The sequence below is a fragment of the Impatiens glandulifera genome, chromosome 3 (assembly GCF_907164915.1).
Source record: "Impatiens glandulifera chromosome 3, dImpGla2.1, whole genome shotgun sequence".
NCBI lineage: Eukaryota > Viridiplantae > Streptophyta > Magnoliopsida > Ericales > Balsaminaceae > Impatiens > Impatiens glandulifera.
In genome coordinates, this window is record NC_061864.1 from 15,485,070 (window position 1) to 15,500,280 (window position 15,211).

Sequence of the window (15,211 nt, forward strand, 5' to 3'; positions counted from 1 at the left end):
AACAATATGTGTCGTGTTTTTGCCTATTAGATTAAATGTCTCGGATTTTATTATAATTAAAAACAACTTGAATTGAAATTAATGTTTATAGAATATAGTTAGAGACAGATCTAAGAATTCAAGTTGGGTGGGCATAAGAAAAATTTATGTGGACTTAAAAAAAAAAATATAATAAAACGAGAGTAGATAAATGTAAGTTTTTTATTTTCTTTAAAATTAGATAAAAAAAATAATAATATATTAAATTAAAAAGTTAAAAAATTATTAGTAATGTCAAATTTGAACCTTGATTTTTTTTATTTTTTATTTTAAATAGGGTGGACCCGATCTCTTACGTAGATCTGTCTGGGTATAGTGTTAACTTCCTGTAATAAAAAAAATAATATGTTTATTTTTTATATTATAAGCAACTTTAGAGCTAATGTGGATTATAAAAAATCGTAATATTATTAAACATTTTATAATCGCCAATTCAAATATCGATCAGCAAATTAATTTAGAAGCTTCACAGTGGAATAAATTCATAAACCCATTACGGATTTTGAGCTCTATGTTGTCCATTTCTTTAGACAATCTTGATTTGGAGCTTAGATTGAAATGAACTTTTTTCTTATAATGTTTAATACATATTTACTTTTTATTGGATTAACTGATGACAATTTATATCATAATAACTTGTATCTGAACATTGTTTTGTTTGGATACTCCACCTCAATCCATGCAAGTTTCACTTATTTCATGAATTAATAATAATAAAAAGTTTAATCTATTACAAAATACAATAAATTATATATTCTCAAACAATAAATAGTTCTGAACACTTTTTTGCCTTATTTTCAAAATTCATATCCTAGATGAAATGGTATTATTTTTAATGATAATAATATTGTCACAAATCTCAGATTTATTTGGGATAGTTTTATTGAGTTCAAGGAAGATAAAAACATATGATTTGTTTGACAAGCTAATTAAACCATGCTTTTGAAATGATACCACCACCACAAGAAATAAATAAATAATACAACAAATTAATTAATTTCGTGTCATTGAGGAAAGAAATCTACTTTATTACTTTTTCTTATTTATTCAATTGCAAGGAAAAGGAAAGAAAAGTAAGATCATTTGGAAGATATTGCAAGGAAAGTGACTCCAAACATCTAATCTATACATTTTCTTTATAGTCAGACTGGTAGATAGAGGTAACAGTGAAATTCAAATTCAAATTCAAATTTTAAAGAAATTCAAATTAATGTTAAGATATTGATGCCTAGGATGCCACATTTCTACAAATCAAGTTAACTGACAAGTTTTTGTCATTGTTGCATAAACAAATAAGATAATACATAAATAACTATAAAATCACATGAAGATAATTAAGTGTCAAAAATATTATTTAAGAGGCCAAAAGTCTCCAATTTGATTTCCTAAACAAACAACTTAAATTGAATTGGGTCATGATGGTGGGATCGTGTTAGTTTTATATTAAATACAATCTCGAGAAATCTAAAGTTGAGTGAAAAATTATATTCTCTAGTTGGAGTGTTATTCATGATGAGACTTTAACGGGTGGAAATTGATGTATTATGATTAGTCGTGTTATGACAATATGCGCTCTCATGGAGATTGAATCAGTGTTTCAAATTGTCCCAATTTCCTAACAAATATGTTGAGAAATGTGTTTCATAAACCAAAGTTGTAAAAAATAAATAGCAAATTGGTCCAAATTCTAACTTTTCGAAGAAATGTAGTTAGTTTCAATTGCAAATGTCAGAAGAGTTGCTAAAGGTTATTACTTTCAATGCTATTGACAGTTTTCTTTGTATTGTAAAGTGTTGTAAAGGTAGAGAGTAAAGTTGAATATTGATGGATAAACTTTTGGTTGTAAAATATTTCATTAGTAAGGCCATTGAAGGTAAAAATCTCCACATGTTTGAGTTGGAGTTATTCGATATCATCGTTCTAATCCAAAAACAACATAATGAACACATGTTCTAGCCATACAAATTTCTATAGCAAAAAGTTGAATAGAGAAATCAAATACACCCAAAGACATATTACAAACCATTCTCTTTTCTGTTTAAAATAAAAAATCAACACAAGTCTCTAATTAATCTTTTTTTTTCTCTAATTGAACAAACCTTTTGCTGTTTCATCTTCACCTATTAAAATAAAAATAAATTGAGTTTATTGATGTAGTAATAATAATAATAATAATCTAAGACCCGGCCAGTCCACATAACCACTCCAAAATGAACTAAACCATTGATCCGAACTAATGATTCTGGCTGAAGGAAGAGCTTGGCACACTCATGACAAAGACTTTAGCTCCATCGATTCGATTCCACTCGACCCGGTGGCAATTTTAAGGAACAATGGTGCCTATGTAACCGAGTCCGGTAATGGTATATGTAATGGTTTGGAGAAATAGGTATACGAAATAGTAATGCTTTCCATATAGGAAATCATAGCAACCACAGAAGAACAGAAATGCCCCAATACACAGCTCTTGTACTAAAACCCTGCAATTCATAAACCAAATGGAATGAATGGAATGAATGAAACTAAATTAAATTTGTAAATTTGTAATGGGTATTGAATAGAATTGACATACCTGTCAGCCATCTTACTAAAAAAGAGTTTTTTAGGGGCTTTTGACTTGTTGTTCTTGAGAGCATCTCCAAGTTTTTCAGTAACAATCCATTCATTGACTCTTCCTGTCTCAAGTAGACCGATCAAGGAAGCCTTGGTGCGATGAAAAGCCATGACATTTTCAAATAAGATCCAATAAAACAACAGATGAATCGATCTGGGTGTTCCAACTGAATTCAAGATTGTGATGATAGCAGGAATGTAGATAGCTCCCCAAATTGGAACATCAACCTCAGGGATCAAGATTGTGAGAGGAAGAACAAGACAGTAGAACCAGAAAGTAACCATATGGGCAATGATCTTCCTAACGAAGAAGAAACTGTAGATAACATATACCTTCTTCCAGAAATTCACATGTTTATTCCTAACAATCTCCATGAACATCTTCCTGAATAAGTTTGAAGGTCCACATGACCATCGATGTTGTTGAAATCTAAAGGCTTTAAAAGTACTAGGAAGTTCACTCTTCACTTGAAGATCACCAAGATATAGAAATTTCCATCCTCTAAGAGAAGCTCGAACTGCTAGATCCATATCCTCAACTGTTGTCCTGTCTTTCCATCCTCCTGCTTCATCAATGGCTGCTATTCTCCATACACCAGCAGTTCCTATAAACACAAAATCAAATTTTAAAAACCATTTTTTACTCTTTTTCAAATAAACTCAATTAAAACTTTACCATTGAAACCAAAGAAAGCATGAGTAGATGATCCAACTTCCTGTTCAACTTTGAAATGATAATCCAATGACATCTCTTGCATTCTTGTCATTAAACATTCATCAGCATTCACTACACAATCAAACAAAATCATAATTAATTAAAAAAACATTTTTAATAATAATATCTAAGGCACATGATTCAATGTTTGTATATTATAAATAAAATAAAAAGTGATGAGGCAGCTTAGGCGGGGCAGCCACAAGTCACATCTCACATGCAAAAGAGAAATAAGCATCTCGCGAGCAAGCAGGAATCATATGCATCAGGACCCACTATTTTCGTCTGCAATCTAAACACAGCTGGCGATCTACTATTGGTTGGTTGTTATTTTCTCTAACGATAACGATCTCACAACGTTTACTTTTTTGCTATGCCACGTGACTCTAACCCCTTGTTTCACGGCCGTTAGTCTTTTAATTAAGGTGTCGGTGAGACAAAAGTGGGCCCCTCTTAATAGTCAAAATTACTTAATTACCCTTTGTCAACCTAAGGGTAATTAAGGTATTTCCTCCAGTCCAAGACAAAATCTAATTACTGATTTTCCAGATTAAAAACATAACCACTAATTAATAAAATAATATATTTACTTAAAACACATACAACCAGCCCAAAATGGGAGGGTGGTTGTGCTAATCCATTGATCAGAACCGGCCGACAAAAAGAAAAATTAAATAATAATATGATATTCCAATTCTACCCTCAAAATAGGTCACCGACACTTTCTACTTTTACGATTTCACCCTTTCCTATTGTCGTAATCTATGTGTGTTTATTCTTATAATCATGTTTTAAGTAAAAAGGATATGTATTGACTGACTATATGGTAAGAAAAAATTTACCAAATCTCCAGCGAGCTTGAACAAGGGCAATTTTGGGATTATGAATAAGGAAAGGAATGGCTCGTCGGAGATAATCCGGTTCCGGCCGGAAGTCGGCGTCGAAGATGGCGACATATTCACAGTGTTTAACGTAATCGTGTTTCAATCCTTCTTTAAGAGCTCCGGCTTTATATCCTCCCCTGCTTTCTCTAATCTGATACTTTATATTCAGACCTTTACTTGCCCATCTCTGGCATTCCTTCTCCACCATTTCCTGCTCACATTTAAACCATTAATGAATGCATCATTTTCAAGAAGAAGAAGAAGAAGAAGAAGAAGAAGAAGAAGAGTATGTACCTTGATGATAGGATCGGTTGAATCATCCAGTACTTGAATCAACAAACGATCAGACGGCCATGAAAGGTTACAGGCAGCTCCAATGGAGATCTTGTACACCTAATTCAAACAAACAAAACAATGGGTACTGATTATAATCTTGATTCAACTATTGAAAGAGATAGAGAAAAGGGATGGATCGAAAATGGGTACCTCTTTTTCATTATACATGGGGATTTGGATTAGAACATGAGGGAAAGCAGCATTGCCGAATTCAATATCATCACGCATCGGTTCCCAATTATAACGTTTCTCTGGTTTCTTCCAGAAAAGTTTAACAAGTATAATCACGATACCCATATAAAGTCTTTCCATGAACAGCATCAATGACATGGCTAAACATAAATAAACAGCTACCCAAAGAACAGGGATTATCAATGGCTGTTTAATTAGCTCCCACATTAACCCAATTTGACCCATTATGTTTTCACGAGCCGTGAATGTCGTCTCCGGCAGAAAACTTACCCCGTCTGCCATTTTCTCTATCAATTCTCACTCACAGATTATCAACAATCTCTTGAAGATCTCTCTGTTATATATAATGGAAATTCACCCAAATCTCTCTCTCTTTTTCTCAACCCCCAACTCTTTCAGCCACACTGTGAATGGAGAGAGAGAAAGAGAGAGATGAACAAATAAGGAGAGACTTAACTGGTTATATATAGAGAGAGAAAAGGAACTCATTATAATTATTTTTTTTTTAATATTTTCATGATTTGATTTATGAACAAATAATCTATTATTAAGAATGTCCTAATTATCGGGTTTAATTTCAATTTTTTATTATTATATTTTATAACATTAATTTATTTTTATTAATTCTAAATAAATTAAGTCAAAAGTTATCTGAAGATAACTTCAAATCTTGAAAATCTTTTTTATTTAAAATAATAATGATTTTTGATGATGATATTGGGAATTTTGATTTTTTATGTTTTTATTGGTAAAAAGATTTAAATATATAATAATATATAATTAATTAAATGATGGGATTAATAAGATATGAAATTTGATTAATTTTTTTAATTGTGTAATTTAATCAAATCGAACAAGCCCTTAGTTTTATAGAAAAATAAATATTGTTTTATTTGATTAGAGGTTGTTATTACATAATTAATTAATATTTAATATAAAAAAAGAAGAAAAAATAGTTATTAAATAATAAGAGGAAAGTAGGTCAGCGTCGGTGACCGGCGGCGGGAGCTTCAGGGGAATATGCCGGCCAAATATTTTATAAGAGGGAAGGAATCTTCTGCTGCCGAGGATAAATATTTTGCTTGTAATTATATTTTAAATAAATAAAATAATTAATGAATATTGGTTAAATTAATAAGATATATAATTTATATTAAAATACTCTTTTAGTATAAATATAGTAAATTAAATCAACCCATTAGTGTCGGCTGAAAGATGAAAATGAAATGCCAATTATATTTGGGCCCGGTTTGGTTATAATTTTTAATTTATTAGCTATTGTTGCATTCATTGGTCGTATAATCAATTGTTTTTTTATATGTAATAATTTTTCACTCATTTCTATTCACTATGAGACGGCTATTAGAGTCGAAATTCTATTATTATTATTTTTTAACTAATGCTGTTTTAATATAAATAAAAAATATAAACATGAAAACAAAATACCATATTTTTATATTGTCAAAAAGACTATTATACACCATACAGAATAGACTAGACAACCGAAATGAAAACCGGTGGTCAACGTAACTAAATAAGATTTACCATATTACAACCCATTTGGTAATTTATTAATAAATCAATTTATAGTTGTTTTTTTGGAATACAAAATCAATTAGCCTATATTTCAATGGAATTAGCTTACCCGGAGATATTGTCAAGATATTGTCTAAATTTTATACTTTATTTTGAGTAATTATAACATGTTTATATATATATATATATATATGAATACTTTAATTTAAAAACAATGGGTATGTCTTTATTAGTAAAATCTTTAAATTTTAAACGTATAAATATTTATACATCTTTGTATTATTATCTCAACCACTTGCAAATTACTTTATTTTAAGCAATTTAATTTGTATTTTTCCATTTAATAAAGATCTGCATTACTTAGTCCACTAAAGCCATCTTATGTATGAATTTGACTGAAATAATAATGCCTTTTCCGCCCCTTTAATTCAGAAAAGTTTCAATATTGAGGTTTTCAAATCTTATTTTCCAAAAACACAAAATAAAAAACTTTTCTATAAAACACTAAAACATACCAAAACTTCTCTTAATTTTTCAAATAATCAAACTTTATAAATACTATAGCAAATATGGTATGAGCACACCAACGATAGTTTGGAAAATATTGGTGTTTTTTTGTATTTTAAAACATATAATTTAAGTGCAAATAATGAAATTAAGAATCTCGATGAGTTCGAACAACTTTTTTCAAGAAAATAAAAAGTTATATTGTCAAAAAAGAAATGTCAAATATTGACAGCATCATATTTAATTAGATTGTAAATTTATTATCAACATTGGTTATTTGATAACAAAATTATTAGTAAATAATAGTTTTTAAAATAGTATTTTATGGTGGGCGGGTATACTAGAATATGGTGGCTTGATTGAAGGTGAACAAATTTGAAGAGATTTATGGTCAGCAGCCATCAAGAAGACTTATGACTTGATAAAGATTAACAATTTATATTTATGTCTAAGATGTGAGGTGGGTATTTTATTTAATGGTCAAATAGTGGTTAATATAATAAGAAAATTTTGAGTTTTAAAATAATTGAATTGTTCGATCAAATAACAATTGATATGTAAATATAACATAAGACATGTTTAAATTGTGAGTTGTTATATTAGGAATTTAGGATGAGGTATTTTAGTGATTTTATAAACAAAAAAATATGAATTTGATTTTAACTACTATATATTCTAATATTAAGTATATTCTTTTAATGAAACTTCTCACATTAGATAATTGGGACTACAAGTTTCTCACTTTTAAAGAATTTTCAGGTGTATCTAGTTGCGCATAAATAATCACATTGATAAACTGGTAGTCAGTTTTTGTTTTTAATAATTATTTCCTTTTCTTTCTAACTATTTGAAGCTAAGGTCTTCCATATTGCTAGGTTCAATGATATTTTTTTTTTTGTTAATGAGTTGAGTTTTTTTTTTTTTTTTTTTTTTTGTTAAGATTTAACTTCTAACTAGAAATATTTTACAATTTTGTGTGTTTTCGATACGACTTTCTTACCTAAACAAATATGTCGAATTAGCATATGTAACATGTGTTTGTGGTTTAAGAATTGTGTTGCGTTTTCTTTGTTTAATGACAACTTTGAGAAAATAGTTTAATTTTTCATTTGTATAATATTACGACATAACAGTTTTGGGTATTGAGTTTGGGCTATGCTCGAATAAAATGGAGTAAGTGGCTTAGAAACGAAAGTCAATACATGGATTATACATATAAGTTTGGGACCGAGAAATTTATTACGATAAGAAATTTAATCGATAACATCATACGGTCGGGAAGCTACAAAGAAATCTATTGAGTATCCAGTCAAGCGCAAAGATAGTGGAGGGAGTACTAAAAAAAACATACGCTCAAACAAAAAATTACAAAATTCAAATTGATCTAAACTACTCTTAAAAATGAGCGGGAAGACAACTTTACAAAGAGGATGACTTAGAATTCCCGACTCCCCGATTTTCAAATCTCCTAAATATTATAGGTTTTTTTAGAACAAATGATTTGGTTGTGATGTTTTATTTTTATTTTTATTTTTTCAACTTAGTGATTGATTCTTTATTGTTTTTTTTAAATTGTTTTTCATAATTTGAGACAATTCATATCATAACTTGTAATGAATTATTAATTTTGTTAGGTTTTCACAATTAAATGAATTAATGACACATGTGTTTTATTATTTCAAAAAAAAGTAATGATACACCACATGATCTCTTACATTAGCACATTGACTCTAATCAATTAATGCAAGGCTTTAAACACTTTCAATATGCCACATGGCATCATTACATTTACTTGGGCAATCCACAACAATTCAAAGATCGAGGTACTTCATCAATACTTCCCTAGGGTCGAGGAAGAAAAACTTTTCATCTGCCACCTTACAAATTGAGTGGGAGACAACCCAACAAATATCCTTTAGTGGCAAAGTGAAAGGGGTTTGAATTTGATTATCCTAATTTACACAAAAATTAATATTAGATTGAGCAATTGCATCTAAATAGGTTTGGTGATTTTCAACCAAGAACTCATTGTTGAGCCACATCTTCGACTCAAAGTTCAGTTCATGCAATATTGGATGGACCACATTCATTAAACCATGAACAATTGGGATAAGCCAATGGTGGCCTATTTGTCATATATAGATGCGAATGATCGATGAAAACAAATTGTGGATCATATTTGAAGTTTGTTTACATGCATATTTTAACAATATGTGTTCCAATCATAAAAAAAAATATCCAACTATAAAGTAATATATAATTTGTAATGTCTAGTTTGTAGGGCTTTCAATTTCCTAATATAGATGGTATAAGATGCCAAGGTTTTTATTTTTGTGCTATGAAGAAAATCTTATTTAAGTGAAAATAACAAAAGAAATGCAGAAATAGGGAAGGTTCCATTTTTAGTAGTTAGTAATTTTTAACTTAGATTAGAGAATTGGACTAGGTGCACCCGATAGTTGTCGAAACAAAAATTATTCTTATTTTTTTTATTTAACTTATATCTTATATTGAAATATATAATAATATAGAATAATATTGTATTTAAATTTAAAATCGTAATCTAGTCTAGTTGGTTAAATGTTTTAATAATATTATTAAGTTTGAAGTCTGCGGGTTAAACTTATCCTATGTAGTTTATATTTTTTGACACTATGCGGTTGTCTAGCTCTCCTCATCCTAAGGCTATTAGATAAATCTTTTTTCGCCTGATTTTCCTAAGGCTATTAGATAAATCTTTTTTCGCCTGATTTTTGTGTTTGTTTAGTTTTAATTATTATTAATTTTGAAGAATATTTTTTTTTTGTTATCAAGACTATATTTATTATTATTGTGTAAGAAGTTAGTCGGACTTTCATTTTATTTTATCTTAAAGCGTTCTAATTGAAGAATTAAATTTGTGATATAAATTATCAGTTGAAGCTATCTTAGTCTTAATGAGTTATTATGCTTTGTGTTTTTCTAAAAAGTTGTTTAGAATGTAATGTAAAACAAATCTCAATGTATTTTTTTTATATTTTTTAAAATTTTATAAAATAGCACAAACTCTATAATCATTCTTCCACTTCATAATGAAATTTAAATTATTTTTTCACCTCAAATAAATTATATCATTGTACAAGACTACAAAGACCCAGAATACAAGCAACTTTCTCTCTATATTTCTTTAATATCCTTATTACTTATATTATTTGCTAACTCCTAATTAATATATTTTCTTTTTAAAATTTCAATATGAATTTTCTTATACTACATTTCTATACTTCTAATCAAAATTAAATTATACAATTTATACACACCAACCCAACATTAATAATATACATAACCTTAGACCAATTAATACTAGTTTTTTTAAACATTTATATATACCTCCTTATCTTATCGTTTATACTAATATTTCTAATATCAAGTAAATTTATCAAACACACAATTTTGAATATTTTTTTGTTTTTATTTTATTTTATTTTGGACCATGTTAATTCATATTTTCTTTTGATTTTGTTTACAAATTATTGTTGAGATTATGATCAAATTATAGTGTAATTTATTCTTCCAGCTAGTTGAATGCAATTATTTATTTATCATAATTCACTTGTTTTTGAATTATCAAATTATTTTTAGATTTTTTTTATAAACATAATAAATTAGATACTTTTTATGTATCATTATCAAAATTATAAAAATGTATTAACATTATATATATGTATATGAGAGTGGTCATGAAAATAGAAGGACAATAAATAACTAAAACAATCAAGAATAACAAACCCATAAAAATACTACATGGTGTGACAATAATATTATGTACAATTAATTTAAATAAAAAACTAACCGAGTTAACCATAAGATAAATATGCTATTATAATGTCACGTTTCGTAGTCTATTCTCCCTATCTTTGTATGCAAATATTAGATTCTAAAAATATTAGTTGATATTTATTTCAAATAATTTTTCTTAAGGACCCAAATAAATAAAATGATCATTGACTTGACCCTATCAAAAAATGAAATTGTAAGTATGACGAGTCTAACGTTAACATATTGGGGTCCATAACAAGCCCTTAATTAGTGACTTGATTTATGGCATAAAAATAGTAACAATGTTTACCTCACCTAACACGAAAACAACCAAATTGATAAGTCAAATTATTTGATTTTTTTGTTGTTTTTTTATTATTTATATCTTTCTAGTAATAATATTAGTAGTTCAATCATACAAATATATAATATGTTTCTAACCATTGTGACTTAATTCATTTATACTAATTAAAGTAAATTATGCCCAAAAAGATAATTATTAAGTAATTATAATTATTAATTTGATGAGACAAATTAATATAATAATTAAAAATATATGAAAATGTAAAATCATATAAGTTAATGTGTCTTTGTCCTTTAATAATTATTTAGTGCATTTAATTAAAAGGATTTTGGAAGGGTACGGTTGAAAAGATGTGTACACTAACTACATCTTTGTCACGTATATAGATAATTGATCAGTTAATTATTATTATTAATTTTTTTAAAATATAACAAATCAATATATAAATAATTGGTCAACTAATTTATTGAAGTGGAACGGGTAAGAAAATGGTTTATATATAAATTAATTAAATTAAGTCCATATATACATTCAAATGTCAAAACATTGTTTGTCAATGCAAATTTTAATCTTTAAACAAATATATCATTTTAATTTTCATTTCAATAAAATTAAAATGATGTAATATTAAATTGAATATAGAAGATGGGAAAGACATATTAGAAGGAACGCCATCCCATTCACAGTTAAAATTATTATTTGCTTTTCCATCTTTGAATTTTACATTATGAAATTGGCCTAACTTTTATGGGCTCTAGGAAAATAAAATTAATATTTAAAAAATATATATCTTATCTAATTTAAGTGAATTATTTATCGGATTCAATTCTCACTAATAATGTACTAAGTTAGTCTCGAAATTATATTCTTTCTTCTAAATTAAAAATATATATAAAAAAAATTACTAACTGACATCATATGATCAACTAAATTTTGTTACAAAAAGGAATGTAAATATTTTTTTCAAATGGGGATGAAGATTAAAAGCACATATGTAATTATACACTTTATACCACCAAATACATTTATTTATTTTAATTGATCACACACTAATATCTTAAAATTCATAATCACAAAATGCCACATGCAGTTTTCATATTAAATAAAGAAACAATTAAAATAAAAATAAAAAATAAAATAGAGAATGAAACGAATCTCAATAGATTAGAACCACAATTATAAATATATATATATATTTATAACATTTATTATGGTTTTGAAAGCAGCTACTCAATAATTCATCTGACATAGATGGGGCCATTGGCCATCTCACGATCAACAATTGCATAATATATAAATATATATATATAAGAAGAAGTAACGAATCATTTTTACATTTTAATTAAGCTTATCTGTCATACCAGTCTTGTCCCTTTCTTTCATTTTTCTCACATTTTAAATCTACTCTTAATTAAAATTATAATTATTTCAACTTCTAAATAATTTATATACATATTTATTGCTTTTACAATTGATATTACAATTACAATATATAACATATAACATATATAAATATCTTACTTGTAATTTTTATCTTTCTTAAAACAAAAGAAAATATGACTGTCGGTGGGCTTGTTTGTAGTACAAATTAAGAAGATGATAATATAAATTAAGATATATTGTTCATATTAATTATCAATGATCATGACTATAATTCTCATTCCTGAATTGACTTTAATCACTAAAAAAATATAGTATAATTTTTTTAAAAAAATTTCATATTCACTCTCTCACACTGTCACACACACATACATATATATGATTTAAAAAAAGAAAAAAACTTATATAAGTGAATAGAGTAAGTCAATAGTTTTAGTAGTCATGATTAGCTTAATATACAATAAAATGAAATCATATGAAATTGCCCCTATAGGCTAATCTTAACTTATTATTATTTGATGAAATGTTACACTATTACTATTTCAATGAAAGAAGAAGAAGACTGTAATTAATGCGTCACACTCACACAAACCATTAACAAATATATGTCCTGCCATGTCAGACCAAAATTTATATTCTAAAGACCTTTATTTTCTCCCAATCATCATTTGTTATTAAACCCCTTACAATGTAAAAAATTATTATTATTATTATTATTATTGTTAGTTCACATGTAAAAGAGAAATTGTCGGATAGTGTAAATAAAAAAATGAGAGTAAATATGTAATAAAAAAAAAGACAGATGCACCTAACTGTATTTTTGGAATTTAATGGAGAGTCTAATTAGAAGTTTTAGCTGTCAATGCTTCTGCTATCATGTGGATATCACGTGGATGACTTCTCATTGCCATGTTATCCTCCTTCTCACATGCTTATTACAATTCATGTTTACCAATATATATATTTTTTATTTCTTAAACGAAGACTTTAAATATATAAACGTTTTCGTAAAAATTAAACCCGGGATATTTTGATCTCTTAGACTAACTCTTTCCACCGGATAGTTTATTTACTAAAATGATAAGTGTGACGAGTTATTCAGTTGAGAGTCTGTGTATAACTTACATTTTATTTTTACTTTTTACTATAAATTATATATGTATACTTTCTTGATATGAATTTAAAGGAAGCACTGAAATAGTATAAAGCATATTATAATTTCCTTGTGCAGAAAGAAATGCATCGTCAATAAAGCTAAAGTGCATTATCTACTTTAATGTCTTATATATTATTATTATTATTATTATTATAATATCTACATAATAATTCATGCAAATATATATTATTTGTTGTAACAAACTAGCATAATCAATTCAATTTGACTATACCCACCCATTAGGGCTTTGTCTTGTAGCAAATAAAGGGAATGATTCTTTCTTCTTTTTATTTTAAAGAAATTAACTTTTTTTTAAAAATTAATTAATATGGACATAAAAAATTATAGCTTCTACACTATCTACTTGATATATTTTTACTTTTCTAAATAAAAAATATCTGTTAAATTCAGGAAGAAAAATAAGATATATTCTGAATTATTCTGAAAAGGATAAAGCCATTTAAATGACCCAACACTGTTTAGGCGCCTTGAAGCCAGCCCAGCCCGTATTAACTATTTGTAGTTTGGACATAGGTGTAAGATTATTGGGCCAAATTTTCACGGCCCATTACAATTTGTTTTTCTTTTATTTTTTTAATTTTTTTTAAGTGGTACAAATGTAAAAACTTGAAGTCATTACATTTAGTACATCAATTTTGCTCTTTACCCCTGACTTATGAATTTTCTGGAATATTTTCCTAAAACAATATTGCAAACTAATGATTTGAAAACATATGGAGCAAATGAGAAGGAGAGGGTCCTAGGATTCTTCATAAGGGAAAGGGACAATGGATAATTGATGGTTATTTATTGGCCACAAAACCATATATGGAGAAGTAGGTTGGCAGAGGAAGAGGTACAATTTAAATATGTCAATTTTTGGGTTTGAATATTGCTGGATCTACCATTTTGTCTCCTAAAAGCTAAACAAGGCATTATTTTAGGGGGGGAAACAATGATTATGAGATTAAGGATATGGGTTTTTTTTAAAGAGTCAAAATCATCATTAATCTTGATAATCCACTTCTCTCTGGCTTTACCATAATTAGATAGAACCTAAAATATGAAAAACTATGAGACATTTGCTTTAGGTCATGTGGGTTATTGGGACATGATAAAGGTATATGTAAGGCCAGCAAGCTATGAAGAGTGATGTGGTAATTAGGATTATGTTAAGGGATAGGTTTAATGACCCTGGTTTGGATTAAGGGCTGTTAGTGGAATAGTATAAATCCATAATGACTTGATTAATTATAAAACCAACATTAAAGATTTTGTAGAACAGCTTGTTAATGGTTTTCAGAACTCCATAAGCATAAAAGGAGTGGCAAAAATCTTTGTAGGCAATTTTTGTTTACACAAAGAAGACGAAGATGTCTTGGAAAATGGAAGAAACCCATATTGCTAGTCCCAAAAACAAATGGAAATGAGGTAGAGATGACCACGATCTGCCATTCTGAAACAAGAACAATTACATCTAAAGGGATCTAAGTGGTTGTCCTGCAACAACCCCAAAGGGTTAAATGAAGATCTTGTGATGGAATTTGGCATTAGATTGATAAGTTGTTGATCTTTTGTTGACTAATGGTGATGGCGAATTTGGCATAGATTGACAAGTTTTCAATCTAATGATGTTATGAAGATAAAAGAACATTCATACCCTATCCAAGCATTCCCTAGATCATTTGATCATTTGGAGAAACTGCCCTCATAGGGATTATTTACTAAAATTAAGTTCTAAGTTTCTATGT

At 27.7% G+C, this 15,211-nt stretch overlaps 1 protein-coding gene across 1 annotated transcript; it reads right to left on the minus strand.

Moving 5' to 3' along the window:
• Window positions 1–1,989: 1,989 nt before the first annotated feature.
• On the minus strand, window positions 1,990–5,195 carry LOC124929216 (glucomannan 4-beta-mannosyltransferase 2-like). Its single transcript, XM_047469517.1, has 6 exons — window positions 4,738–5,195; window positions 4,546–4,644; window positions 4,210–4,462; window positions 3,329–3,439; window positions 2,612–3,257; window positions 1,990–2,519 (listed from the first exon to the last, which is right to left on the minus strand). Exons 1-6 carry the CDS (start codon window positions 5,059–5,061, stop codon window positions 2,363–2,365), a joined length of 1,590 nt encoding a protein of 529 aa, XP_047325473.1. The 5' UTR covers window positions 5,062–5,195; the 3' UTR covers window positions 1,990–2,362.
• Between the last annotated feature and the right edge of the window lie 10,016 nt (window positions 5,196–15,211).

Excerpts from the sequence above, each read along its gene's own strand:
- LOC124929216 (XM_047469517.1), bottom strand. The coding sequence starts at position 5,061 with ATGGCAGACGGGGTAAGTTTTCTGCCGGAGACGACATTCACGGCTCGT. Across the intron at positions 3,258-3,328 it reads TGCTTTCTTTGGTTTCAATG|GAACTGCTGGTGTATGGAGA; the intron begins GTAAAGTTTTAA and ends TTGTGTTTATAG. Across the intron at positions 2,520-2,611 it reads TTTAGTAAGATGGCTGACAG|GGTTTTAGTACAAGAGCTGT; the intron begins GTATGTCAATTC and ends TATGAATTGCAG.